This window comes from Trachemys scripta, chromosome 17 (genome assembly GCF_013100865.1).
Source record: "Trachemys scripta elegans isolate TJP31775 chromosome 17, CAS_Tse_1.0, whole genome shotgun sequence".
Taxonomy (NCBI): Eukaryota; Metazoa; Chordata; order Testudines; family Emydidae; genus Trachemys; species Trachemys scripta.
Genome location: NC_048314.1, coordinates 15,770,468 through 15,798,325, shown reverse-complemented (window position 1 = coordinate 15,798,325; position 27,858 = coordinate 15,770,468). Strand labels below are relative to the sequence as shown.

At 49.2% G+C, this 27,858-nt stretch overlaps 1 protein-coding gene across 5 annotated transcripts; it reads right to left on the bottom strand.

The window, feature by feature from the left end:
* Positions 1-123: 123 nt before the first annotated feature.
* On the bottom strand, positions 124-27,850 carry PLPP7 (phospholipid phosphatase 7 (inactive)). Of its 5 annotated transcripts, XM_034793845.1 has the most exons (5): positions 27,422-27,501; positions 26,950-27,042; positions 24,962-25,811; positions 16,955-17,417; positions 124-965 (listed from the first exon to the last, which is right to left on the bottom strand). In XM_034793845.1, exons 4-5 carry the CDS (start codon positions 17,403-17,405, stop codon positions 601-603), a joined length of 816 nt encoding a protein of 271 aa, XP_034649736.1. In that variant the 5' UTR covers positions 17,406-17,417; positions 24,962-25,811; positions 26,950-27,042; positions 27,422-27,501; the 3' UTR covers positions 124-600. The 5 variants fall into 5 exon arrangements, 3 of the variants coding, with proteins under 3 accessions (XP_034649736.1, XP_034649737.1, XP_034649735.1); XM_034793846.1 differs by lacking the exons at positions 26,950-27,042; positions 27,422-27,501 and having other exon boundaries at positions 24,962-26,337; XR_004648495.1 differs by lacking the exon at positions 124-965 and having other exon boundaries at positions 17,294-17,417; positions 26,950-27,850.
* Between the last annotated feature and the right edge of the window lie 8 nt (positions 27,851-27,858).

Sequence of the window (27,858 nt, the reverse complement as noted above, 5' to 3'; positions counted from 1 at the left end):
CCAGTGCAGGACTGTTCCCTGCACGGCATTGTTCAGCCTTTACTTAAAAGTCCCAATCGATGGGTTTTCCACTACTTTCCCTTGGGAGATTCCCCCAATATATGATAAGAAACAAACATGGCAGAACTTTTATGATTATTTATTATCTGTGAGGTGCCGGCAGTGTGCCCGGCCCTGTACAAGACACAACCGTTGGGCTGGCAGACAGAAAAAGCGCTGTAGAACTTCGCCCCAAAACGTTTTGCCTCCAAGAAGCTAATTAACGCATCCCAAAGGGATAACCGGTTTTCTGAGAACACACCTGGGCATCAGATGTGCACCATCCAAAGAGAACTCATTTTGTTATCTTTACTGCTTAGTTTGGTTACCATCCAAATGGGATTTTAAAAAGTGGCCAAAATACTGTGATGGCTGGCCCTTGATTGCTGAAGCCTACCCATCTGCAAGAAACATTTTTTTTTAAGGCAGGGGAGCAACAGTAAAAAGAATACTACTTATGGAAGTTAATTTTTTTCCCAATAAATATGAAGAATTATATTTTAAAAAAGTGAGAGAGAGAATCTTAAAGTGTCTGCTAGTTTCTGTCAGGGATTCTTGTGTTCACCAGATTGATATTATCATCTGACACGTGTTGGAAGACATCCACAACAACTCCACCAGCCTGAACTGCAAGTAGCCAAAGACAAAGCCGGACAGGACATCTGTGATATGGTGCCGTCCAATCATGATGCGGGAAAGCCCCACGCAGAAGGCCCAGAGGACCAGCAGGATCCGGAGTGGGATGGCCAAAACCAGGTGGTTGAGGAAGAATTTGGACACCATGGCAGCTCGGCTGGCGTGGCCGGCTGGGAAAGCATAGATGTCCATGGTCAGATAGTCCAAGAGGCCGGGGTGGACATCGTATGGGCCTCGTCGCTTGGCCAGCTTCTGCAATCCTGCAACAATCATGATGTCCAGGAGTAAGGCTGCAAAACAAGGAAGAAAGTGGGAAAGGTCATAGAGACAAGCAGACAGTCACTGTTATGAGATGTTCAGCAAGGGAAAGGGAGGATCTCAGGGCAGCATCTGTGCTGGGACAATAATTGTCTTTGCACTGAACACCTGAGTTCAAATCTTGGCATAGGTGAAAACGAGTTTGGGTGCTCTCAGCCCTGGTCATCGCCAAAGCACTTTACAAACATTAATTGACCCTCCCAAGCCCCCCGTGAAGTAGCCAAATATTGTGTTATGCCCTTCTCACAGGAGGGAGAGCCTGAGGCCCAAAGAAGACAAGTGACTCACCCAAGATCACAGAGCGAGTCAGTGGTAGTGCTGGGATTAAAACTCCGGAGTTCCTAGCCCTATGTTTAGACAATGGTTCTCTAGCTTAGTCCCCATTTGTGTGCCAAAGGAAACAATCCTGCAATACAGCACATTCTGCTGTACAGATGGGTGAGGCTGCAAGTCAGGAAGACTGCCCTGCAGTAGCAGAACCGGCTGGGGGAAGTTTACGCAATCTCTGCCTCAAAGTAGGTTTAGCTCATGCCAGAGCTATTTAATTCCTTGTTCTCGTGAGCCTTTAAAAAAGACAACAAACAAACACCCTCTTCCTCCTCACACCCACAGAATTCTATTGAACTGGTGGATTCCACCAGTGGGAGGACATTAAGGGATAGGGACAGGTTAAAAATGATATCATTGAGAAAATGGCCTCATCTACATAACTAACACCACCTTGGTGAACTGAAAATGAAATGTGGTCATAATTCTCTTTGATTTCTCACTTCTTTTCTTTTCGCATTCTCTAGGGCTGGAGCAATGAAAACAGACCAGTCCACGTCACTGAGAGTTCTAGTCAGTTTCCACTTTCTGTGTCTCAGGCGCGAAGGCTGCAAATTTTACAGGACAGGCTGGTTTGGTGTTATTGGAATGAATAAATAAATAAATAAAATATTTGTGCTGGATTTGGAAAAAGCTGCTTCTTCTGAGGCCTAGCTTGGAGGACCAAGCACAGAAAGGACAAACTAATGTACATGAATGTGAGATGGTCCTGATGATGCAGACAGACACTCCCCCCCACCCCCATAAATATTGTGTGTGTGAGAGAGAGAGAGACTCCCCTGTGTGTGTGAGAGAGAGAGAGAGACACACACACACTCCCCTGCATAAATGTTAAAGACAGACCGTTCTTGCTTTCCAATTGCCACACGGGTGGTTTCTATATCATTCCTGGCTCCTCTGCCTTAATTGCTCCTGTCCGGAAGCAATTTCCATTTCCCTCCCTCAGACAGGTGCTGTTGATTTTATTCTTCAATTTGTTTAATCCCCTCATCTGCCTTTCTGCAGCGTTTCTAATTAGGTAGAGTGCTGATTTCAGCTCCTTGCTGGGAAGGAGCTGCAGTGACAGCAGATATATACCATAGCAGGCACAGCCTGCTCCATCCGCAGGAATGTCAGAAAGCCAGTTGCCTATTTTCTCAGGGACTGACTAAGACTATTCATTTGAAGCTGCCAAGATTTTGCAGGGATTGGGGGGAGGAAGGGGGTTTCTGTACACAGGAGATGGCAAACAATAAGGTAAGCAGTTATCCCAGATACTGACACACCTTAGCCACGAGGCAAAAATCAAGGGCCCAATCCTGCAAAATGTTACTTGGGTGAATAATCCCATTGACATCAATTGAACTGCTCCCCATGACGAGTGCTACAGAAAACCTTAAGTTAGTTAGCTAGTAAGAAGAACAACAAAACCCTGTTTATCCAAATAGACTAGGGGACAGGGAATTCATTTGGTTAAATGGGGCTTCTCCTTAAGAGAGGTTAGTTAGTCCAGTGACAGTAAAACAGCAATGCACATGGAGGGGATCACAATATACATTCAGATAATTGGGAATAAGAAGGTCTCGACTCTCTATTGCTGCTCTGTAATATTCTTGTCACAACTAGCTAGCGAATTCTGACTACGGGTTATACCAGATACCTGCAAAGATGGCATCTTGGCCAGTTGCGTTCTTCCCTGCATAGTGTCTATCATGAATACATGCACCTTGTACACACGCTCCTACCAATATACATTTCAATACAACTCGAATAGCATCTTCCATGCAAAGTGTAGTCCATGCAAAGCTAAGCACCACAAGACCATAGGCGGTGCAATGGCGTAACTTAGAGGTAGCATATAGAGGCTGGAATTTGTTTCTGCAAAGCCCAAATGAGGGGTGGTTTGGCTCCAGATCCTGTGTTATCAGAACCATCAAAGGGCACTAGATTGGGATAAAAGATTCTGATTCCTGCTCATCTTTAGTATACATGAGAGGAAATAGTGTTGTAAATCCACTGTAGAGCATAGGGAACAAAAGTATTCCATTCCTAAGCACAAGAGGCAGACACAAAGGGGAGGAAGAGGAGAGGTTTACAGATGAGATTTGAAATGAGGTGGCGAGATTCGATGAGGCAGAGTGATGCAGAGAGGCTGTTCAAGACAGCAGGGGGCTTCCCAGGAGAAAGATCTTGCACCAACAATGGTGAGATTGTGAGAAGAAACGCAACAGTAGGGGCTCCTGTATTGTATATGTCAGGAGTTCTCAACCTTCTTCTTTCTGAGGCCCCCGCAACATGCTATAAAAACTCCATGGCCCACAACAACTGTTTTTCTGCATATAAAAGCCAGGGCTGGCGCTAGGGGGTATCAAGCAGGGCAGGTGCCAGGGGCCCCATGCCACAGGGCACCCCACGAAGCTAAGTTGCTCAGGCTTTGGCTCAGGCGGCAGGTCTTGGGGCACTGGGCTTCAGCCCCAGGCAGTTGGGCTTCCGCTTTCTGCCTTTGGCCCCAACAAGTCTAATGCCAGCCCTGGTTGGCAGACCCCCTGAAACCTGCTGGTGGCCCCCCAGGTCCCTGGTTGAGAACCACTGGTATATGTGATGCACTAGCTGGGCAGGAGGGGAGCTAGGGATAGAATTTCAGGTCTGTCGCTGTTCATTCTGTAATCGTATTTGAACAGAAGGGGGTTTCCTTTGTGTTTCAAGATTTGCTAAGACTGATTTTTCACAGGGGCGGAAGGAATTTCAAAAATAGGCCAGCGATCTTTGAACCAGCCATGCACTGTCGTTTCTTGGTAGAAAACAAATGTTGTCAGCAAAGCTAACAGCTGCAGAGGGCAACCGTTCAGCTTGGCTAGTCGTTATGGGAAGTCTTGCTTAGCCCTGACGGTGATCCAAGTGGTCTCGGGCTCGGACTCTCATTTTGCTTCATGAGCTGCTGCTGGACACCAGCTTCGGAACCCTTATCACCGTGCCTGTTACGGCCCCAATTCAGCAAAGGACTGAAGCACCTTCCGAACCAGGGCCTATTATACGATTTCTTGCAGCTGGTCTATGAACCAAGAAAGTGGCCATCTCTCTCCCTGGGCATAAGCTGAAAGATCTGAGGCTCTGGGATAGGATCATCTTGTTCTGAAATGGACACTTGCTTTAGCCTCCCTGGACTTATGCTAGACTTAAAATAAAGAGGCGAGTTAGACACATTTAAATTACTTTTGTAATGCCAGTCTGTGGCCCATAACTGCTAGGTCTTAGCAATGACCTAGGCAGCATAGGTTGAGAGAGTCGGCCTGGGAGCTAGAGAGCCTCAGAGAGCCAGTGGGTCTGTCTGTGCCTTTTCCAGCAGCCTCAATAATATTCATTACAATGAATACCTGTCCCTTCTCTACCACGAAATACTACAGCGTGGTGCTTTTTCTGTCCCCTTCCCCTGCACTATGGTCACCACCCCCGAGCAGCTTGTTCCCGGATGCGTCTGCAGCAGCCTCAGCAGTGCCCTGGCTCTGAAGCGCAACGCACGGGGTTGAAAGCAATGCCGGGCGGCTCACCCCAGCCCTAGAGCACACATCCAGTCAGCGCATTTCAACAACACACCAAAGCAAAGGTTCTAACCTTGCCCTCCCTGACTCGCTTATCCTCCACCGCTTGCCCTGGGGAAACACTACGCCAGAGTGAATCAGCACATGGCGTTATCACAGTTCTGACAGAGTCAGCAAACAGCCCAGCCTTCAGAAATAGATACAAATGGTGCAGTCACTCAGGGAGCACATAGTCCAGCTCATATCCCCCTGCAATTCCCCAACCTACATTCTTGTCTGGATGGAGGCTGTGGGCTGGCTGAACCGCCCTCCCCCATCACTGTTTCAATCTCGCAGCCCAGTGCAGGCAGGATTCTCTCTCCAGAGCTGGCCTGCTGCGTGCGCAGGAAATGCAAAAATAAAGGGCTAAGTTTCTAGCAGACTGTCTGAGCTGCACCTGCAAACTTTGCCAGCACATCCATTTTGCGTGAGTACATGTTGATTTACGAACTGGCATCCGCACACCCAGTTCACCTGTCCTGTGCACCCAACATGGAGACACAGGCAAAATCTTCGGGCCCAGATACTTGATGACTGTAGAAAATTTGGCTCCTGTGACTCTACCCTACCCAGGATAGGCAGAGGTCTCTGAAGAGAGCCTGAAACTGGCTCTCCAGACTGTGCTTGCACTGCTCCTAGAGAGGGAGTTTTTCGGGTTTATAGCAAAAATGGCAAAATGTCACCTGAGGCAAAAGTGTGAATGATTGCAGAGCTGAATTTTTATTGCAACAGCGCCCATCAGCAGAACAGCTAGGTGCCATTACATAATTTTAGGAGCACATCAAATATTTCAAGGGAAGGAATCAATTCTCCTTTCCTTCCCTTTAGGTTTAAACCCTCCCCCCCCCCCCCTTTTTTTTTTTTAAATGGCATGTGCTCAATTTCTCCTGTGACCCAATGTTTTTAAAAAATGTGAAACCTAAGATATCTTGGGCAAAAATCTCTCAAAGTGCAAATCAAGATGGTTTCACAACTCTACTCAGCACATAAAGGGCCAAATCTTACCTATCTAGGGAGATCTAATATGTGGTATCTCAATAACTAAAATCTGGCCTCTGATGCTCACCCACTGTATTCCCATTGAAATTAAGGGAAGCCACATGGGTAGCTATTAGCTCTGCTAATAGAGAAAGGGTAAATGTTTCTACCTTGTTGCTACTGCCTTCAAGAACCACTTAAAAGTTGCATCTCAACAACAAGAGAGAGGTAGTAGCCTCCTGCATAGACCGGTGAGGGACAAGCTTAGAAGTGTTAATACTTCCATTCACGTCTTCAAAAATTCTCTCGCTAATATCACCATTAAAGGACGTCTGAATAAAAGGATTTCCCTCTTTGTCGTTTCTTTCCTTTCCGGTGTTCTGAGGTGTGAATGCTGCTGCTGTCCCTTTAAGAAAGAGTTCTGAAGTAGATTCAGGCTGATCTTAAAGGGGCAGCAGCTGTTGCTGACTATGCGGGAAGGCTGGCTGACTCCTGTAGGTTGGAGCTAGAGAAGCGACTCCAGGGATGGGGCAGATGCACTGGGGAGATGTTTATATGAATAAGTTCTCCAATGATTACTGCTGAACAACCTGGGTGCAGTACCAAAAAAGACAAAAAGAAAGCCCCAAAGCCTTTTGCTTCATCTGCTCCTGCAGGTACTCACATGGAATCACTCAATGAGCAAGGACAACTCTTGGCAGTAAGGGCTCTAGGATAAATATCAAACTAAAAATCACAAGCCAGGACCCAATGGTTCAGCTAGTAACCCCCAGGCATCATTACCACCTGCCAGTCATGGGGGTAGATGGGAAAAGGGGAAGTGAAAGGGTGGAGAGAAACTCACTCAAGCAGGGAGAACTTACAATGAGCTCAGAAAACAGCCCGAGAGTGATACAGTATCAGGGAGTTCCACAGATAAAACCTTATCCTCAGATCAATCCTTATGGATGTTAGGGCATGGGCAGTCTGGCTAATCCCTATTTATTACTTGTATTACAACTGTCTGGAGGATAGCTAATGTGACGCCAATTTTTAAAAAGGGCTCCAAAGGTGACCCTGGCAACTACAGGCCAGTAAGCCTCACTTCAGTACCGGGCAAATTGGTTGAAACTATCGTAAAGAACAAAATTGTCAGACACATAGATGACTATAATTTGTTGGGAAATAGTCAACATGGTTTTTGTAAAGGGAAATCATGCCTCACCAATCTACTAGAATTCTTTGAGGGTGTCAATAAGCATGCGGACAAAGGAGATCCAGTGGATATAGTGTATTTAGATTTTCAGAAAGCCTTTGATAAGGTCCCTCACCAAAGGCTCTTAAACAAAATAAGCCGTCATGGGATAAGAGGGAAGGTTATCTCATGGACTGGTAACTGGTTAAAAAATAGGAAACAAAGGGTAGGAATAAATAGTCAGTTTTCACAATGGAGAGAGGTAAATAGTGGTGTCCTCCAGAGATCTGTACTGGGCCCAGTCCTATTTAACATATTCATAAACGATCTGGAAAAAGGGGTAAACAGTGAGGTGGCAAAATTTGCAGATGATACAAAACTACTCAAGATAGTTAAGATCCAGGCAGACTGCGAAGAGCTACAAAAGGATATCACAAAACTGGGTGACTGGGCAACAAAATTGCATATGAAATGTAATGTTGATAAATGCAAAGTAACGCACATTGGAAATCATAATCCTAACTATACTATACAATGATGGGGTCTAAATTAGCTGTTACCACTCAAGAAAGGAATCTTGGAGTCATTGTGGATAGTTCTCTGAAATCATCCACTCAGTGTGCAGCGGCAGTCAAAAAAGTGATCAGAATGTTGGAAATCATCAAGAAAGGGATAGATAATAAGACAGAAAATATCATATTGCCTCTATATAAATCCATGGTATGCCTACACCTTGAATACTGTGTGCAGATGTGGTCGCCCCATCTCAAAAAAGATATATTGAATTGGAAAAGTTTCAGAAAAGGGCAACAAAAATGATTAGGGGTATAGAACGGCTTCTGTATGAGGAGAGATTAATAAGACTGGGACTTTTCAGCTTGGAAAAGAGGCGACTAAGCGCGGGATATGATGGAAGTCTATAAAATCATGAGTGGTATAGAGAAAGTAAATAAGGAAGTGTTATTTACTCCTTCTCATAATACAAGAACAAGGGGCCACCAAATGAAATTAATAGGTAGCAGGTTTAAAACAAACACAAGAAAGTATTTTTTCATGCAACGCACTGTCAACCTCTGGAACTCCTTGCTGGAGGGTGTTGTGAAGGCCAATAATATCACAGGGTTCAAAAGGGAGCTAGATTCATGGAAGATAGATCCATCAATGGCTATGAGCCAGGATGGGCAGGAATGGTGTCCCTAGCCTCTATTTGCCAGAAGCTGGGATTGGGTGACAGGGCATGGATCACTTGATAACTGTCTGTTCATTCCCTTTGGGGCACCTGCCATTGGCCACTGTCAGACGGCAGGATACTGGGCTTGATGGACCTTTGGTCTGACCCAGTCTGGCCGTTCTTATTATACTCGAACGCAGAGGCTCAAATCTGAATCAGGGCCCCCCTGGGCTAGGCACTGTGCAAACAAAGTAAAAGACAACTGCTCTCCTGGGGAGCTCACAAGAGCCACGGCTGTGGTAATACACAGAGTCGAAGGTCAAGCTAAAACCAAGCACTTTCAAGGCTGTGATTCTCATCTCCCGGAAGTTGTGGCACCAAGGTGGTTCGTGAAGCTGTTTTCTGGAACTCATGGCATTTCAATAACACCTACTGCTTGTGTGGAAAACTTCCCAAGTGTAAACTGCTGTAGAAATTAGTTTCCCTGAACATGTAGCCCTGGGGAATGTGCAAGCTATACCATTCCCAACAAGGATATAAATTGATGGGCCTGGTCTTCTAAAGCCCGGAGGTCAGTGGGAGCGGGAGGTGCTCACCAACTCTGAAAGTCTAGCCTGCTACTTCCCAATATTCTCTCTGACATGTGAAATGATCAGGTTCACCTGCCACACGCATCAGTGGAGACAGTGGCCACACATGGCACAATGAACGTAAACAATAACTAATTATGATATAGTGCAGCATTTGGGGGCGGTTGTTTTTCAGTCAAAACAACACAAAGGATTCTGGGACATGGGGGTCCCAGGAGGATAATACGGTGGAGGAATTTGAGGTCATTGGAATTTTAAAAAGTTAGACTCCCTCTCCTAGCTTATCAGAAAACAGCCCTGAGTGAAACCACAGGCTGCCTAGAGAGCCTCCCCTTGGATATAACATGCCCTTGGGAGCTGGGCAATTTGTATCTTAGAACCAATTACTTAGCATGGCTGTTTCCCAAATTTGCTCTGCCATGCACATGCTCTTCAATTATTCTGGAGAAGAGAAGAGGAAAGGGTGAGCACAGTGAAAACACCTCGTGCTATGGAGGAGCTGGGCCTCTGCGGGGCACTTGCCTCTGAACATCTTGTTTATTGGGTTGAAGCAGATCTGTTTCCATACCCCTGTTGCCTACAAATCCTGCTAGCTACGTGCAGAGGCGAGCTGACGCGCTGTGAGACCTCTCCCACAAATGTGCAGCTACCTCGGATAGAGATTGCACAAACACTGCACTGATAATACCCATAATGACACCAGAATAGCACCAGTGTATCCCATAATGGCAACCATGCCAACACAGTGCTAACGCATCCTGTAATGGCACCACATAGCATGAGACTGCATGGTGCACAGGCAACCCATAACGACAGCATATAGCACGAGACCACTGCATCAGCGTAACTAGATTGGACTTATGGTCCGTGTCTCTCATGGGAGGGAAGGCTTGGGCCAGGTGCGGAAAGGAAAGGAAAGCAGAACATTTTGCCTGTGGGGAGAAGGAAGAGAAGCGCTTTGGGCTGCTCACCCACTGGTGATGCAATGCCTAGCCTGGGCAACCCATAATGTCATGATTAAGGCCCAGCTTCCGCTAAGTACTTAAGCACATGCTTAACATGAAGCCACGCTTCAGCTTATCCCTGTTCAGCACCGCACTTAAGCATGTGTTTAAGTCCCATCGGCTTCAATGAAAGTGGAATCAGCCTCTTAGATTTTTTTTTTTTTAATAGCCTTGGAGGATTTACAGCACCTCTCACCTGTAGAACTCAAAGCACTTTACTAATCTTGATGACTTGGGCCCTCTCAGTGCCCCAGGGAGAGTGATAAAGGGGAGCCAGGAGCAGAAACCTGAAATCACATCTAAGAAATCCTCTAACAAAGTGGAGCTTTTCAGCCTGGCTCTGCCAGGAAGAGGAGAAAACCTCTAATACTGTCCTTACTTCCTAAGCCAGACTGACACCAAGGGTCCCTGAGCCCCTCTCTCCTGCCCCTCAACACTCCCCACCAATCCTCTGGCGGCCTTAAAGAAAGCAACTGGAATCCGCACTCCTGTCCTCCTTTCCCCCAACTACTCCTCTGGTCAAGCTGCATTAGAGGCCAACTCACACACATTGCCCCTGGGGTGGGAGCTTCTCCCAGCAGGAGCAGGATGCATCTCAGCTGAGAACACCTACTTCCCAGGGTGCCTTAGAGTTCAGAGCTGGGGGAGGCGGATCCAGACAGCTGTCCCCTGCAGGGTGGCACAGAAATACGGCCAATTTCCCCCTCCCCCCATTTAACCAGCACAGCACTTCCCTTCTCTTTGAATCTGCATTTGGCCTCAGGGCATACCACCTTCTTCTGAAGTGCTGGGTGTTAGTCACGGCTGAGCTGATTAATCTAGCTGGACCAGTGCTCCAGGCGGGATCCTACATAGGGCCTGGTTTCTGCTCCGGCAGCAGCTGAGCAGGTGCTAGCGTGACACCGGGCCTGCCACTATATGAAGGGACACTGCAGACTCATAGGGTTGGCCTTTAACAGCACGTATTTGCTCTAACTACAGCAGGCGGGGCGAGGAGGAGGAGGAGGGGAGGCCAGGGAGTTGGATGCAATTTGTCATTCATCAATGCCTGAACTCATCAGTGAGGATGGGACAAGACGGGAGGGAGACACTGGGCAAAGGACCCGGGGCTTTTACTGCAGCGCCTGAGAAGGATAATGAGAGAGATTTGCAGCGTGACGGGTGATGAAGAGGAATGTTCATTCCCAGTTTGAGGCAGTGTGGATGGGGGATGCAAAGAGCACTGGAGGTGGATGTGTGTGTGAGGTTACCTCCGATCAACACCCACCATGGGCCGGTCACATTAGCCCACTTGACATTTAAAAGTTTCCACCTCAGTGGGCAGACAGGCTGCAAACTTGCCAAGATTTCAGCGGGCAAATCAGATCCCAGGAGGGGAGGCTAGGCAAGCGTCTCGCCTGCATTCCAGGATAACAAGCCGGGGACGAGACCACCTCCGAACGGTGTCTGAGCAGGGAATGTACACGCAAGCCGCCGGGTCTTCAGAAGCGGTTTCCTCCACCACTGGAACATAATTTGTTTCTGCTTAATTCAGATGCTCCCTAACATGTCGGTGGGATAATTAAAAAAAAAAAAAAATCAATGTATCTGGCCTAAAGGCAACCCCACCTGGGGCCCACAAGCTCTGCTGCATATGGACTGACCCTGGGCATGTCTACACTAAAAACACCGCATTGGCGCCGCTCTAGTGCTTAAGTGAAGATGCTCCTAGACTGAGGGGAGAGAGCTTTCCCATGGGCATAGTTAATCTGCCTCCCCGAAAGGCAATAGCTCTATTAACAGGAGAAGCACTGCCGTCGACATGGCGCTGTCTACCTGGGGGGTTAGGTTGGTGTAACTGTGTCGCTATGGGGTGTGGATTTTTCAGACCCGAGTGACGTAGTTAAACAGACAAAGGTCTGTAGTGTAGACCTGGCCGTCTGGCAATGCCACTCTCCTTAAGAGCAAAGAAGGACGTAACTGATTGCTTGGTTGTGTCCAGGCTACTGAGCCCCAAGACTCGACAGAAAGGATATGTCTACACTGCAGTCCCGGGGTGCGATTCCACCTTGCGTAGACATACCTGAGCTAGCTCAGGTCCCGGAGCAGAGATACCAGGGTAGTGCATGCTTCAGTGTGGGCTAGATGCGTGAGTGATTGCCCAGGGTTCTGGGTGAGTTTCTGGAGCCTGTGTGGCCGTGGCTTCACTGCTACCAGCACCCAAGCTAGCAAAGGTATGTCTACATGGGCTGCAATCACACCCCTTGATTCCAGTGTAGACATACCCACAGATACATGAACAATGAGCTTGCCCGCACTGCATGGGTATTCACCTAGTACTCTCTAAACTCCCAGAGTCCTGTCCCTGTATGTACTGGGCTCTGTATAAAGTCAGGGATGGATTTCCAGGATTGTTTCAAAGTCCTGGTCAGGAATCTATAGGGGACTTCCCCAGGACATTACAGCCTGGTTCCCCTCCCCTCCCGGCTACTTGGGGCTTCCCAGAGCTTAAGGCTGGCTCTGCATACAGGGAACAGACTGAAGTGAGTGTGCCCCAACCTTTTGCTGAATTTTATGAAGGGGGAAATCCCCCTACCCCAGCCTTTCACCCTCATTCAGGCAGACAGCGAATCCTTACCCTGATGCTAAGAAATGAAGGATCCATCCACTTCATTCGGTACTGCTTCTTTGACGGTGATACACCCCTTGTGACAAAGCCAAGGAGCCGACGTACAACTTAGATACAGCATGCAGGGCTGTTAACGGATGGTAACATCTTATTTAAAATCTAAGGACCAGGTCCCCTAACTGTTGTAGCTTCACTAAAGTCAATGGAGCTGTGCCACTCTGCACCAGGTAAATAAATAAACAAACTTCTCCCCACCACCAAACCTCATTCAAGAGTAACAAGATCCAGTTGGCTCCTAATGGGGTGAAAGACAAATGCTGAGGGATAGGAGGGGGAAGGGCAGTATAGGGGACAAGGAATCAGGACCCTGGATTTTTGTGGCACGTCCAGCAAGCCACAATCAGATGTGGCACCAATGCCCCAGAACTTGGGGGCTGGCGTCTCCGCTGATGTGCACCTTGTGTAAGCATTTATGTCTGTGCAAGCTGAGTGCAAAATGCTACCAAATCCACATGGTAGCACTTGCCACTCACCTTGCACAGGTGTGTAGGACTGCACCAAGAGCAAGTCAATGGATAATCAGGCCCCTGAAGTGAAACTGCCTGATGTTACAGAGACCAGTATAACAAACCAGGTGTCCCACAGCCAGAGTTTTACATTGCAGGTTCATCAGGCTCCCCCAGCCTGGTTACTAAATGAAATTAACCGAAAGGGGGGCTTTGTGCGGCCAAAGGCTGAGTCCTTCAAAAGAGGACTTTTGTATCCCCCACGTCTCCAAGAGGGAGGAGCCCCTGGTACCAGCCAGCCCAGCCCCTTCACAGCACCTCAGGCCTGTTTCTCTTTTCACTCATACCAGTGTAAATCAGGAGTAACTCCACTGAAGTCAACCGTGTAAACAAGAGCAGAATCAGCCACTTCCTTCCGTGTGCTGGGGGACTTACCGAATTCCCTAGGCCCAAGCAAACTTCCCTTATGGACAGGGCCCCTGACAACCACTCAGCATGGCCTTGGACAAGTCAGCTCTCCTCTCTCTGGCTCAGTTTCCCCAGTGAAAGTGGGGATGATACCAGCTCCTTCCTTCCTTCCTAACAGAGTTGGGAACTAACAAGCTCACATTTGTACAGCATTTGAACATCCTTGCGTTAAAAGGTGCCACAAGAAGGTTCACTATTACTATTCTATTATTATCCCCAGAAGTACAGCCTTCTGTAGGAAGAAATGATTTAAAGCCAGTGCCTTCCCTGACTCGCTACCAGGGAGCTGGAGCACTTACCCTTAATGAGGATTTTTGAGTAGGGGAAAGGGGTGAAGATGGAACTGATACTATCAGGGCCCAATGGGCAGTGTCCTTTGAATCAGAGCTTGCATTAGAACAAAAAGGGGCCCAATGCTGGGCAACAGAACCAAGCCCCTTCAGGCTTACGAGATTTCTGGATCCAGAAAACATCAGTTTATCGAGCTCAATCTGTTTGGTTTTAGGGAAGGTTAAGGGATGACTTGATCACAGTCTATATTTAACTATATGGGGAAGAGAAATTTGATAACAGAGGGCTCGTCAGTCTAGCAGACAAAGGTATAAGAAGATCCAATGGCTGGAAGTTGAAGCTACTTACATTATTTAGATAAGACTAAATTTACACTAGAAAAAAGGTACTTTTTTTTTTTTAAACAGTGAGAGTTATTAACCATTGAAACAACATACCAAAGGAAGTGTTGGATTCTCTATCACTTAAAAAAAACAGCCAAAATTTCTAAAGATCTGCTTTAGTTCTAACAGAAATTAATACAGGGACGTCCAGTGGTACTCAAGATGTCTGACTAGATGATCACAATGGTTCCTTCTGGCTTTATAATCTATGATTCTATGAACTTGGGCCCATTTCTGCTAGGTGGATTAGAATCAGAACACCAGATCCTGTCCCCCTTCAGCCTTGGGAAAGTTTGGGTCTGGATCAGAGCACTGGCCCCAAACTTGCCAACTGTGGCAATTTTATCGTGAGTCCCAGGATATTTGATTTTCTCCACCTGCTGGAGTCAGATGATTATCTGAAAATCTCAGTTCTCATTTAAAAAATGTAAGTTTCTAGCCCTCCTTATTGCAGAGAAAAACTCTAAGTGCTCCAAATAAAATGAACCCACATTGTATGGTTTGAAATCTCGTGATTTTTAAGCCAATCATGATTTTTGGGGCCTGATTAGTGATTTTTGAACAGATGAGATTGGCAGTACCCAGGCCTCGCTCTCCTGAAAGCGTGTTCTAGCAGAGGAGCCCGTATAATGGGGACAGAGACCCCCTTTTTAGCGACAGGCTCCGAATCTGCTTCTTTACTTTGGTTGCTTGGCATTTGTGGCTGGGGATGAAGCAGAGGTGAATTAATGAATCTCAGCATGGATGGCAAAGGTGTGGGCCAACATGGGTCCACTGAGCCTAGGGAGGGGAGCCACAGCTGGGATCCATGCTATGAGGAGGGCTCGATGGGGATGGCGCAGGGCTAGATTTCAGCACCCCCACCCCAAACATCCCATCATACAGCCGGGAAGTTTTCACCCAGCACACAGCTCAGGGGCGTGTAGCCTGCTCTCCATCTGCAGCTGTGCCTTTGCCAGGTCCCCAGTCCCATTTCAGCAATCGCCTTACTCCTTCCCTTTGCAAAGCCTGATTACAAATCCTAAACAAGCGCTTTGTGATGGGCTGGCTCCCTGCCCAGAGACTGCATCAGAAATTCTGCTTGCTGTCTCAGACTCCAACGGGGCTGGGGGAAGGGAGGAAAGCCACGTGGGGTGAACAGCCTTGCTGCTTCCCCTTCTAAAGGGTCAGGGCGAGGGTGGGAAGAGCCCATTCCCTCAGACCTGTCCTCACCCAGAAGGGCTTTGTTATCACCAAGTACCGCAGGATTTGAACTGCATATGGGACTGAGCCAAAACAAAAGGGTGACAGAGGATGTCGGACAGTATCAGCAAACCAAGTGTCTTGCGGGGAGGTAAGGTCTGTGATGGGAGCCCTGTCTCCTTCTGAAGGAGAACTGAGACATTTAAAAGGTCACTGAAATATTCAGGGATCCGTCTAGGGGAAAAAATCCCAGACTCTTAGTGAGAAGCAACTCACAAAACAGAGGAGCAGACAGACACACATTCGCTGGCCATACCACGCCCTTCTCAAGAACCATTAGGCACAATGGTTCTTGGGGCCACTGGCTGGGTCCACCAACCCCACATCCCTAGTTAGACCTTTCATCCTGACAGCACATAGATATTATGGCAACGGGCACTCTATAAATAGGCAGATCTCTGCCCTCCTAATTTTGGGCCTTTAACTGGCCACTCCTGTTGTATCTGCCATCCCCTTGTACACCATAATGGCAAGTCTACGCGGGGAGATGATGGAAATGTGACAAGGGGGATGCAGGGGACAGAAATGTCTCCATGCGTCTTGTTTCGATTCTCCTGACATCTCCCTAATATGCCCCTATTTGGAAACTGCCTAGTTACTATGGCAACGGGTGTTAGACAAAGTACACCATCCTTTGATCAATAGGGGATGAAACTAGCCTTTACGTTTCCAGGGAAGAACAACAAGATCAAAGATAATTTGTTTTTGTGGGTCACTGGGAGCAGGGCTAAGATTTGGGGGAAGCCCAGCAGAGGCTATTTTGGGCACCACCTCAGAACTGAGGGGACCTACCGATGCGGGGTTTGTGTTCCCAAGAGGCCAGGTGCCAGCAGCTGCGTGGCTAACTGTGAATAACCTGTGAGAAGGGGGCCAGCCCAGGACTGCTTCATATTTGGAATGTGAAAGCTGAAATTAGCATTTGATCATCATTGGATTGCAAATGTTCAGAAGCCCAGAGCTGCAGGCTTCCCAGGCCCCAGAGGCTAGCCTTGCATGGGATATGTGTACAAGCTCTGCCAAGGGCCTTTAGTTCCTTACCAATTGGTCCTCATAGGCTTTTAAAAGGGGGCTTCTCTCTGCTCAGTAAGGCGAAGCAGAGCAGCAGGTGATGGTGCAGGGCAGGCACCTGCTGAAGGAAGGGAGGAAGATCAAAGGAGCAGGAGCAGGCGGGTGACAAGACTCCCCTTGGGGGATCTGAGAAGAGGGGCCAGAGTCTGCTCGAGGCAGAGGGAAGGGGGCACAAAACATTTGTAGAGAGAGCATCAAACTTGGGTGACTCTGATCCCCATTTTGTCTTTAACCACCCTCGACTGAAATCTTAATTCATCTTTAAATCTTCCCCAGCTAAGCCTCTGAGGGAGGCAGATACAGTTTAATAAAGGATCTGGCTGACAGCATCAAAGCCATAAGGTTTTCCTGCCCACAGGTCTGGTCACTAACCGTCCCAGGTCCCATTCTGCTAGTCTCACATTGCACAGGGCCTTACTCCAGGAGTAGCCAAATGGAACCAGCCGGACTTCTAATGCAGGAAGGCACAGAACCTAGCATGCACCCTCTAGGCCCTTATGTTGCGCCCATCATCGGGGTATCAGAGCACCTTCCTGCTGTCCCTTGCGACTAGGGGCTGGGCTTTGAGTGCAAGAGGTGGAGTATTTTACTCACCTAGCAGCAAGTTCATGAGGACCTCCTGTCCCGCCAGCGTGCTGCTCTTCACCAGGCAGATGAGTGTGCCCCCGATCCAGGGTACGCCATGCCCTGTGATCCCGATGAGTGTGATCATGGAGCGGGCACTGCCCCAGGACGAGGCGCGGCTGGCACAGACCCCCAGCCTCTTGGACATGCAGATATCGATGGCCAGCAGGGAGTTGAAGGCAATTCCCTTGAAGGAGGGGTTCAGCTGCATGCAGTCCTCTTCGGGAAGCTGCTGCGATTGCCTCCGCTCCTTGGTGCCCTCGTTTTGGGTGGGAGCCAGACCAGACTGGCTGCCCTGCTTTCTGCTGGAGCTCCTGGTCTCCTGGTTCCCTTTCATGGGCTGGTTCAATGAGAGGAACTCAGCCCTGTTCAGGACATTGTTCCGCTCTCTGGCTCTGGCCCGGCTCTGGGATGCTGGCATTGTGGAGTCTCCCTAGATGAAACCTGCTTTCAAAAAACTGTACAGGAGAGAAACCCCTCTCCCCTTCCAATCAGCATTCCCCACCTCCCCCCTTCAGAGAGAGGAATTTGGTAAGCGACACAGATTCCCTTCTTGTGCAGTCTCCCCCAGCACAGACTGCAGCTGTTAAATATAGAGCAAGGAATGCACATGGCTGTTTACTTCATGGGCCTAGCAAGCTTGGAAGAAAAATTAATGCCAGGCTGGGCAGCCAGTCCAACACCAGAAAAAAGGTTAAACAGCCAATGGATACAGAGAAGAGGAGGGGAATTCTATGTGCCAAAGGTTGGTTGCTTCAGGCCTGGTCTATTTAAATCTTCCAATTGCTTATATCCCCAGGGCTGCAGGGGAGACTGGGAAATGTAGTTTTTCACCATGTTCTTCCATCTGATTTAATGGAGGAATTAGAGCTGAAAAAGATCACCCCCATCCCCTCTCCCTATCAGGGCAGGCTTGATCCCTGCAGGCTCTTGTGCAGCCTGGGTTTGAAATCTCAAGAGATGGGGCTTCCTTGGGGCACTGCCAGGGAGTTTGTCCAATCTTTTCCCTTAAATTAAATTAAATTAAATTAATGGAGATATCCTATCTCCTAGAACTGGAAGGGACCTTGGAAGGTCATTGAGTCCAGCCCCCTGCCTTCACTAGCAGGACCAAGTACTGATTTTGCCCCAGATCCCTAAGTGGCCCCCTCAAGGATTGAACTCACAACCCTGTTTAGCAGGCCAGTGCTCAAGCCACTGAGCTATCCCTCCCCCCAACCATGGCTCATAATTGGCCCCCTTGTCCGCCTCTTGTGCTGCCCTAAACAATTCCTGTCACACCTCGGTGTTAATTGCCTTCAAATATCACTAGTCCTATATTCCCAACACCCAGCCACCTTTTCTAAACTCCTGCAGTAACTGCTCCATCAACCCACTAGCCTCCGGGCCATAGGTGTAGCAGCACCTGCCTTTGGACTAAGAGAGATGCCGGATTGCTAATCATTTCCCCTTCTCTCCCACCTGCCACATGAGTCTGGCCTCACTGTCACCCGTTTGTACTGCATCGCACAGAATCACAGAACCCTGACTCCCAGCAGTTGACAGGCGACACCTACAAACTCAAATCAGCGCAGAAGATTACAATGCAGTTAGCATCTGTAGCAGAGCAAGGTGTGACCAGAGAGACTCTAAGGCACGAGATTCAAAGGGAAGCAGGGAGTATGGGAAAACTGACAGGCTCAGGGAATAGGACGTGACTGGTTTATTAGGGAGAGGTGTGATGAGGTGGTTATAGATAATAGGCATGTTACTAGGAGACCAACTCATGCTGCAGAGCTTTGAGTGGGATGGGGAGTTCAGGGGTTAAAACAAAAGAGAACTTTATGGGGCAGGGGGTCAGAGAGGAAAGAGGGGCAACAGAATGACCTCGTGAAAGCCAGCAGTTAATAAATGGACAGCATTAGGTATGACTCTCCCTCCGCCCCCCCCCCCCCCCCCCCCCCCCCGCAAGGTGTCTTAGGAGGACTGAGTTTGAAACTAACTACTGCTAACTCCCTCTGGCCATTTCTCTCATCCCAGCCCCGCCCCCCCACTTGCAGTTTGGTGTCCAGGATTGGAGGTATCCAGTTCAGTCATCAGCCCCTAAGGGAAGGGCTGCCTGGGTTGCCAGGGGAAGGGGAAAATGTCTTTTACCACCTGACCCAGCAGAAGCGATTTCAGCTTCGATTGCTAGGCAGAGATGCCTGCACCAGAGTCCCTCAGGTAAGCTGCGGCTCTCTGTGGCTTCAGCCCAAGCCACCTCAGCGCCGCCTATGTTGTCTGCCACCTCAGCTCCCTGCACTGCCTTGAAGCACCTCAGTTTACCTCTGTCTACTACCTCAAAGCCAACCACTGTCTTGAAGCTACTTCTGTAAGGAGTCTTCAGAGAAGAGTCAAAGCCCCTACCACCGGGAAGGGCGTCTCAACAGAAGATAGAAGCCAGTCTATCCATTCAAATTACTTACTTATACTTTGTCCAGTAACTGCTACTCAGCTATGCAAGGTCACAATTGCGGTTAGGGTGACTTCTCACCCTAGGTAGATTTGATGCAGTTCTCTTGTCCCTTCATTTCCCACCACAGACAATAGCATTTTACTGCTCCCAACTCCAAACTTAACTGTGTCTTAACCAAAATGCACCAAACTGTCACATAACTGAAATGCAAATGAGGCCTGGCCCATTCAGTCATTTCCCCTTGCTCACCAATAGATGCCAGCAGAGAGCTCCCTGCCCTATAGAGTCCCTGTCCAACTGGAGTTCTCATGCAGCTCTGGGCTGCTCTTCTCCCTGGTCACCGACAGATGTCAACAGCGAGCTCCCTACTCTTGCTTCAGGCCACATCTGCATAGGGGCTCAGATCAAGCTCCTTAATGCAATACTCACAGGACAGCAGCGGACAGTTTGGGCCAGCCCCCAACCAAGTCGTCCCTCCCCCTTGTGTGGGTGGTAGCCACACCTCAGTAGATCTAAATGCTGTTGGGAGTAGAACCTTTGCCATGCAAGATTTGGAGCTACAGCTCAATGGATCTGTGCTTAATCTGGCACTGCTTGGAAAGGAATTGGAGGGGCCTCCAGGGACATTTCTCTGCAGCCCCATAGGCCAGGCTGAGTCTTTTGGAGGGGATGCCTTTGCAACTTTGACCCCTCCAAATAGCGACAGGAGCAATACTGACGGTATTGCTGGATTGCCCTTCAAGCCACAAGGCCCCTTGTGTGCCTCAGTTTCCACATCTGTCAAGTGATACAATATGCACCCATCTTTGTCAAGGGCCTTGAAATCCTCAGATGATAGGCAGTGCAATTAAAGATTACCATTGCCCCACAGTAGACGCACATTCCTTGGTTCCAGTGCTGTTTATCAATACGAGCATTAAGTCATACATTGCATGGGAGAGCTGAAACCATCCGCAGGAGGTGGTTTTGGCTTCGGAGGACAATAAAATAAATAAACAACATAAAATAAAATAAAAACTTTGCACATCTATTGCACCTTTCCTCTGAGTCTCTCAAAGTGAGTCGCAAGAATTAATTAAGCATCACAACAGCCCTGTGGAGGGAGGTGGTATAAGACTTTGTTACAGACAAACTGGCACAGAGAGGTTAACCCATGATGTGCCCAAGCAAATCAGTGGCAGAGCTAATAAAGGCACCCAGGAGTCCCAACTCCTAGCCTCTCTCTCAGATCACCAGATACAGTCCCTCTCTATGGATAACAGGTAAAAATATATCTTCCAGTCTAATGCAGCTTCTCAGCCTCCGTTGCCCCAAGGATCTACCACTGCTATGTGATAACCAGCTGAGGACAGAGCTCTTTCGCTGTGTTGCAGCAAACTTTTCTGTCCCCTCCCCTCTCCAAATACACCTATCCCATCCCAGGAGCGACACCCCAGCTTGGCTTGTAAAGACAGCTACTACATAGATAATACACACAACCACACTTGTGCAGACAGACAAGAGGCAGCACAGGAGCGCTGTTAGTAATATACTACAGACACGCAGTAGGTCCCCTTTGATCAGAGTTATGCAGCTGCATTCTTACGATATCAGAGAAGTCAATATCCCTGCTACTACTGGTCTGTCATTACCCCGTGCAGAGGTTCCATGGCATGGGAATAATCACAGCCCATGTGCCATTGGCTAGAGGAGTCACCTCTTTAACTTTGTGATAGCGGTCACTCTTGGTCTGCATGGCCCAGAGATTCCTACTGCCTGCTGCAGGGGTGTTGTTCTGGGGGGCTGTTTGTAATGAAGTGTTGTTTTTGTGGCAAAAGTCCTAACTATCAGGAGGAAAAGTTCTGTCTCTCTGGGCCATGGCTGGGGGGGAAGGAGGTTGTTACTAGGCAGTTTCCCTAGTGGAGTAATCACAGGGAAAAATACTTTGAAAGCAAACACTGGGTGTTAATTTTAAATCTGATGGGTCTCTCTCCTGCCAACTACTTTCCAGTACACGGGAGACACTCTCTCTCTCACACACACACACACACTCTCTCTCTCTCTCTCTCTCATCAGGGCTCCAGCCTTAAACATAACTAGGGTGACCAGATGTCCTGATTTTATAGGGACAGTCCCGATTTTTGGGTCTTTTTCTTATATAGGCTCCTATTACCCCCCACCCCCAGCCCAATTTTTCACACATGCTGTCTGGTCACCCTAACACAAGCACAAGTGGTTAACTAGGGCACCACACAGATTTAGCAGCTTATTTCCCAATGTTCTCCCAACAGCTTGATGGGAGAGGAAGGCAATTATCTGCCCAGCTCCCACTCTTCCTAAAGGGAGGAAAGGAGACACCTCATTGCTTTTCCCCTTTTTCAGGGGTAAGACTGTATTGGGCAGGGGGCTCTGCTTTTAGCAGCTTGTTGTTAGCAGCCCCACAAATAGGAAGGCTGCAATGGTCCGTCGCCCGGGAGGGGAAGGAGAGTTCAAGAGAAAAGTTTTGGGTTTCCTACAGATCACACTGAGGCTGCATCATTCGCAGATTGCCCTGAGCATGGACACATGTTGCACATGCATGTGGCGAGCGGGGAGGGAGAGGTGAAGCAGGTTTCGCAGAGGCACACCATGTTTTGGAAGCTAACCAGAAATACACGGCTTTGAAATATTATTAATAAACCATTAAAACGCGCCTGCCCTCCCTCACACTCGTTCTGCTGAGCGCTGAGCTCTCTGCTCAGATTTCCAAGGCTGCTGCTGCTGGGTTATTTTGGTTTTGCAATCTGATCCACACTGGGTTTATTTTAGCACCTTGGAGAACTCCCAGGCTGATGGATTCCAGGTCCCTTCCCTGAGGCCATGCTTCCAAGGCCTTGCTAGCTATAGCAGACTAGGCAGCTGCCTAGGATGGCAGATTTTGGAAGGCGGCAGACTGGCGGTGGCGGCAGCCACCAGCCGGGGCTCCAAGGAGCAGGAAGGGGTCCCAGCTGAGCTGCTGGGGAAGTGCTCCTGCCCCCTCTCTGCTATTCCCTGAGCCCGGCGCAGGTAAGGATGTGGTCACAGCAGTAGCTTAGGTGCTGAGCGGCTTGGGGCTGCTCCTTGCGGCACCGCGAGTGCTGGTAGGGCTTCAGCCACAAGGGCAATGCCCCACCCAGCTCCAGGTTGGCACCTGCCCCCCATAGGCCCTGCTGCCCACGCAGTGCCTGGCTCCTGCCCCAGCTGCTGTTTCAACTCCCCCATGGGTGGGCTCTGGAGGGACTGACACCGCTACGAGCCCAACCGTGAGACGCAAATCCAGAAAAGTGCAGGGGTGGGCCGGGCAGTATGGGGGTGACGGGTGGAGGCAGGAATGCAGAGTGCAGGGCGACAGGCTGGGATTGTGGTGTGCAGGGGTGGGCAGGCGGGGGACTAGCAGCATGGGGCTGGGGAGCCAGGTGTGGGGGCCGAGGGGTGGAGAACCCCACTCTGCCAGTGGCAAGGAGCCTGGTGCCCACTATGCAAAGGGCGAATCACATCCCCAGCCCAGGTGGCTTCATGCGGGGCGAGGCGGGGGGTCCACATTGCCCATTCACTAGGCCCCTGTGGGCCGAGAGCTGCCCTCTGCCCGAGCCTGGGTCCTGTTAGGGTTGAGCTGAGCTGAGCGGCCCCAGGGGAAGAAGCTGCTGCTGGCCAGCAATGCTGAGCTGGGGCTCGTTCTCCTCTTGAGCCCTGGGTAGCTGGTGCCAACCCGGAAAGGCCCATTGGGAAAGGTGGCCCCGGCTAGGGATACTGCGGGCCCAAAGAGCAGGTCTTGGCAGCTTGCAGGGCCTAGGGCATAGGCCTGGGGGGACGTTCATGGTGGCCTGGTCCAGCTCAACCCACTGGGATGTCAGATTGGGGTCTGTCCCAGACTGACTGTCTGTCACTGGGGCCCAGGCTGAGGTCTGCCCCATCAGCCTCCGACCCGGCATGAGGCTCAGGGCTGGGGGCTAGCAGCAGTGGGGGAGGCGCAGAGGGTCTGCTGCAAACTTCTAGGAGAATAGGTGGGGGGCAGCAGACTGAAGTTTTGCCAAAGGTGGCTGATTGCCCAGGCCCAGCACGTTTCCCCTCCTCGTCAGCTCCCTCCCCAACCAGCAGGCTCCTCCTCCCAGGCTGGCTCCACATTCCCCTGGGCGGGCGGGGTCTGAGGGCCCAAATTCCCCACATAGCTGTTGCTGCCTATCAGCTCAGTCCACAACCCCAGCTACGCAGCCTGCAGTGGAGATGCAATCAGGGAACAGCAGCAATGCCTCTATCCCCGTGATTCTGGAAACCTCCCCATCCCCGCCCACACCAACATCACCGACACCTTCAGCACACCCCAAGTGCCAGCAGCCACAGCCAAGCTCCAGCAATCACTGCCAAGAAGCAGCAGCAACAGACACTTGCGCCAAACTGCTCAACAGCAAAACCTTCTGCCTTCCTATGATGGGACTTGTTTTCAGGAGGCTTTTGATTGGGAGGTGGCGGTGGGGGAGGAGGTGGTGGTGGAGGAGGAAGGAACCTTATTTAAAATACACCACAGTATTCTGGAGTATTAATCCGGAATGCTACAGCAACGCTAGCTCCAGCTGCAGCATTTGAGTCCTTTAGTGTAGAATATGGCAGTATTTTTTTTCCAATAAAAGAAGGTGCTGTATTTCCACCATTCTGTGCTGAAACAAGGTGATAGTTCAGTATATCAGCCCCACTGCCAGGAGGAAAGAGCCCCAGGGGGAATGGAGAGGGGCTATGTTATGTGAGATGGGGGCACACACACACTAAACAGATTTAAGAAGGAAAAGCATCCTATAGACAACCGAAGGGATTAACAAATATCCCCAAGCGCTACATTATGTTTTGTTACAGCTGGGCCTCAAAGGCCAGCCTTCAGCATGAACATTTTCACCTTCAAGCTCTTCTCCCCACTCTAGCACAGGTATTGCTTTACCCCGTCCTCACATGCAGCCACTGCTGGAGTGGAATGTGGCAATTGTTTAACAGTTCCCAGCATGCTATGCAGCCACGTACCGCTACATGTGAAGAAGAATCCCGTTGAAACTGCAGAGACGATTTGGAGTTATAAGTAGCCTATAATGACCCAAATTAGAAACTGACCAGGACAGCAAAGCTAAACAGGATCAGCGAAATTGCAAAAGAACCAGATTCTATTGAAGTCAAAATGCTTCTTAAAATGGGGTTAATTTCAGAAGAACACTGGGGGAAAAAGATCTAGCAAGGTTGAAATGTCCCCTTGTCAACATTTTCAGAATGAAACATTTCAATTTTTTGTTTTGAAATTATAGTTCTGCATTGGAACAAATATTTAAAAATCTGAAATTCTTAGTGCAGAAAAATTCCCCAGAAAATTAGGTTTGGGTCAATGGAATCATTTTGGTTTTATTACAACTTTTACTTATTTTATGTTATAATATATTTTGAAATTTTCAGTTTCTTTTCCCCTTCAGAATGAAGCCAGATTTCAAAATCCTGCACAAAACAGAATTTCTATCGGCCACACAGCTCTACTCAACTCTTGCAAAAAGCGCAATGGGGTTTTTAATTACCTTGTTTTAAGTCTCATCTGCAGACTATCACTCTCAGCATCACAATGGCTGGTTTTGGTATCAGTACTGACTTGGTAGAAAGTAGTCTCTTGGGAACCAAGAACTTCTGAGTTCTACTTCCCTCTCCACCAGACTTGATGCAAGTTCATTGGCAAATCACTCCCTTGTATGGTCTGTGCAGCCCAGTTTCCCTATCTGTTGCAGGGATAGCAATAATCAGTAATGAATCCAATGTTTGCATGGCACTTTGAAAAATATAAAGCACAAAAATATTACCACTTGCTAAATGTTCAATGAATGCCCCTTCTAGCACCTGTTTCCCTGGAAGCTTCCATCCAAAGACTGACCAGCTCTGATCCTGTTTAGCTTAATTTGACCATTTCACAGGCCAACGGGGTGTGGCTGCAAAACGTGAAAGTCTGTGTCCATGCCTAGTTAGGCTGTAGGGGATCTCTGCTGAGAGAGTAGACTGTAAATGACTTTTAAAGTCAAATAGGAGAACCTCATGATCTCTCCTGCTCCATCTGGGGCTGGTCTCTGCCCCCCACTCCCCTAAAATCATTTCTTCCTACAGTCAGGGGCTTGCTTAGCAGCTCACCACTCCCCTCCCCATCAGCCCATCACCCTGGCAGCCAGGGAAACTCCTTCTGTGGTACTCTCTGGGCCTGAGTGTCCCTCCCTGGCTCTTTCTGCCCCAACCTATTGAGTGGGGTGGCCAGTTCTGCTCTGTTCCGTATGAAGAGTGGAAGGTGCATGAATCGCGGGAGCAGGCCGAGGAAGGTGCGTGGGCTCAGCAAACCACCTCATGCTGTTCTCCAGGGCAGAAGGGTGGACGAATGAGGGACCCTGGCTGAAAAGAGGGAGGGAGGAGGGTTGAACATTATTGGTCAGACAGAGTTGGAGGCGGGAATTTATGCCTGCACATCCCAGTGAAATTCTTGTGCTCTCGCTTGGGTCTCCGATCCAATGGGCTCCATTGTGATTCCAGCACTGCCCACGAGGAGCAGATACAACCTCGCCCTGTCCCGAAGGCATCTGCGTGTCTAAATTTCCCTCTGCCTCCCAAACTTCCGTGTATCTATTAGACGACTGTAGAGTCAAGGGCAGAGATGTACCTGGGTAGACGGCACAGTGCCAAGCACATTGTCAGAGCTAAATAAATTGTGTATGTAAATAACACACACGTGTCCATCTTATTATATTGAGATGATAGACTATACTGTTGGTTGACCTTGGGCAAGTCATTTCATGTTTCCGTGCCGCAGTTTCCCCATCTACAAAATGGGCATAATAATACTGACCATCTTTGTAAAGAGCTTTGAGCTCTACAGATGAAAAGCATTAAGAGCTAGAATAATAATTCTATAAAAGCACACACATACACATGCATGCACCCCAGGTTTGGAGCTGTGCTCGCCCAGCAGGGTTCATGCTCAGATTTTCACAGAGCCCAGCACCCAACACACTGAGGAAAAACCTACAACAAGACCATTGCAGCAACATTGCAAGTATCAATAATACAAGATAATAACTTTCCCACGAGCCATTGCTTCCTAACAGCCCCTTTCAATTTTCTGTCTATGCCAGCAATTCCCAGGGGCCGCCCAGAAGATTCAGGGGGCCTGGGGCAAAGCAATTTGGGGGGCCCCTTCCATAAAAAAAAATGCAATATTATAGAATACTATATTCTCATAGGGCCCCTGCGGGGCCCGGGGCAAATTGCCCCACTTGCCCCCCCGGGTGGCCCTGGTAATTCCTCAGCCCTTTTCCCACTACGGAGAGCTTTTGATTTCCCATTGCCAGAATCCTCACCCAGCCGAGAGCCTCTAGGACTAAGGGAATGTCATGCCCCTGACTGAATCCACCTGCCAAACTTCAACCAGCAAATATTCCGGAGGAGAGAAAAGGGCCAAAATTAAAGTGACAGAAAATGCATTGCATTTAAAAATATATATATAGGTGGAATGAAAAAACCAAAACTACATTACCCAGAATGCCTGAAGCTGTTGAAAGGAAATGCCGTTTTGCAAAGAGGTTTAGCTCCAACAGCTGCAGTTTGAGCGAGGAATACAGGGGGAGGGCTAGGAGAGAGAGAGAGGGAGGTATGAGCGGCAGAGAGAGAGACCTGCTAATAATACTGCAATTGGACTGGGGCGGAGGGAAAGAAGCTGTCATGCCCAGAGCTCCCTCCCTGGAAAGCCTGCAAGAACAGCTGGGCTGCCTGAGAATGCCACGGGCATGAAAATGCTGGGAATGAGTTTCTTGCAAAGTTTGACCTGGTTGCCTTTCTGATGCTGCAGCAGAAACTGAAGCAGGGTTGTGTCCCCGCCACCGTCCAAGGGACTGATCCACGGGAGAGGCTGAAATACAATTCAGATACTGCCCCCCGATTGATTTCTTGCAAAAAGAGGAAGCTTGCAACAGCGGGGGAAAGGGGGGGATCGCTTCTGCTTTGCTCACCTTCCTAGACATAAAGCAAAAAAACCACCCCACGCGCATACAGGTCTGGCTGGAAAAGCCTAGCAAACGGATGCACGAAGAAGCTACTGTCCCGACACCAAGAAGCCTCCAGCAGCCGCAGCTCCGACGCGATCTGAGCCTGTGAATGACATTGGTCCCAAGGGGGGAAGGTGCATTGGTGAAAATGCAAAGTTCCCCTAAGGTGCAGGATGCTGTGAAGCGCTGAAGACAGAAGGATCCGGAAGCACAGACTGGGGGGAAAGGCTGTTTTCTCTCTCGGTTCACACACATGCGAAGGACACGCGCCCCACGCCTGCAGACGAGCCCCTGGGGGTGAGGGCGAGCCTGGTCCCCGGAGGCGGGCTGCCGAGACATCTGAGGACACGGGCGGCGTGACATGCGATCCACTGCAGCATCAAACTAAGAGCCCAGCGCTG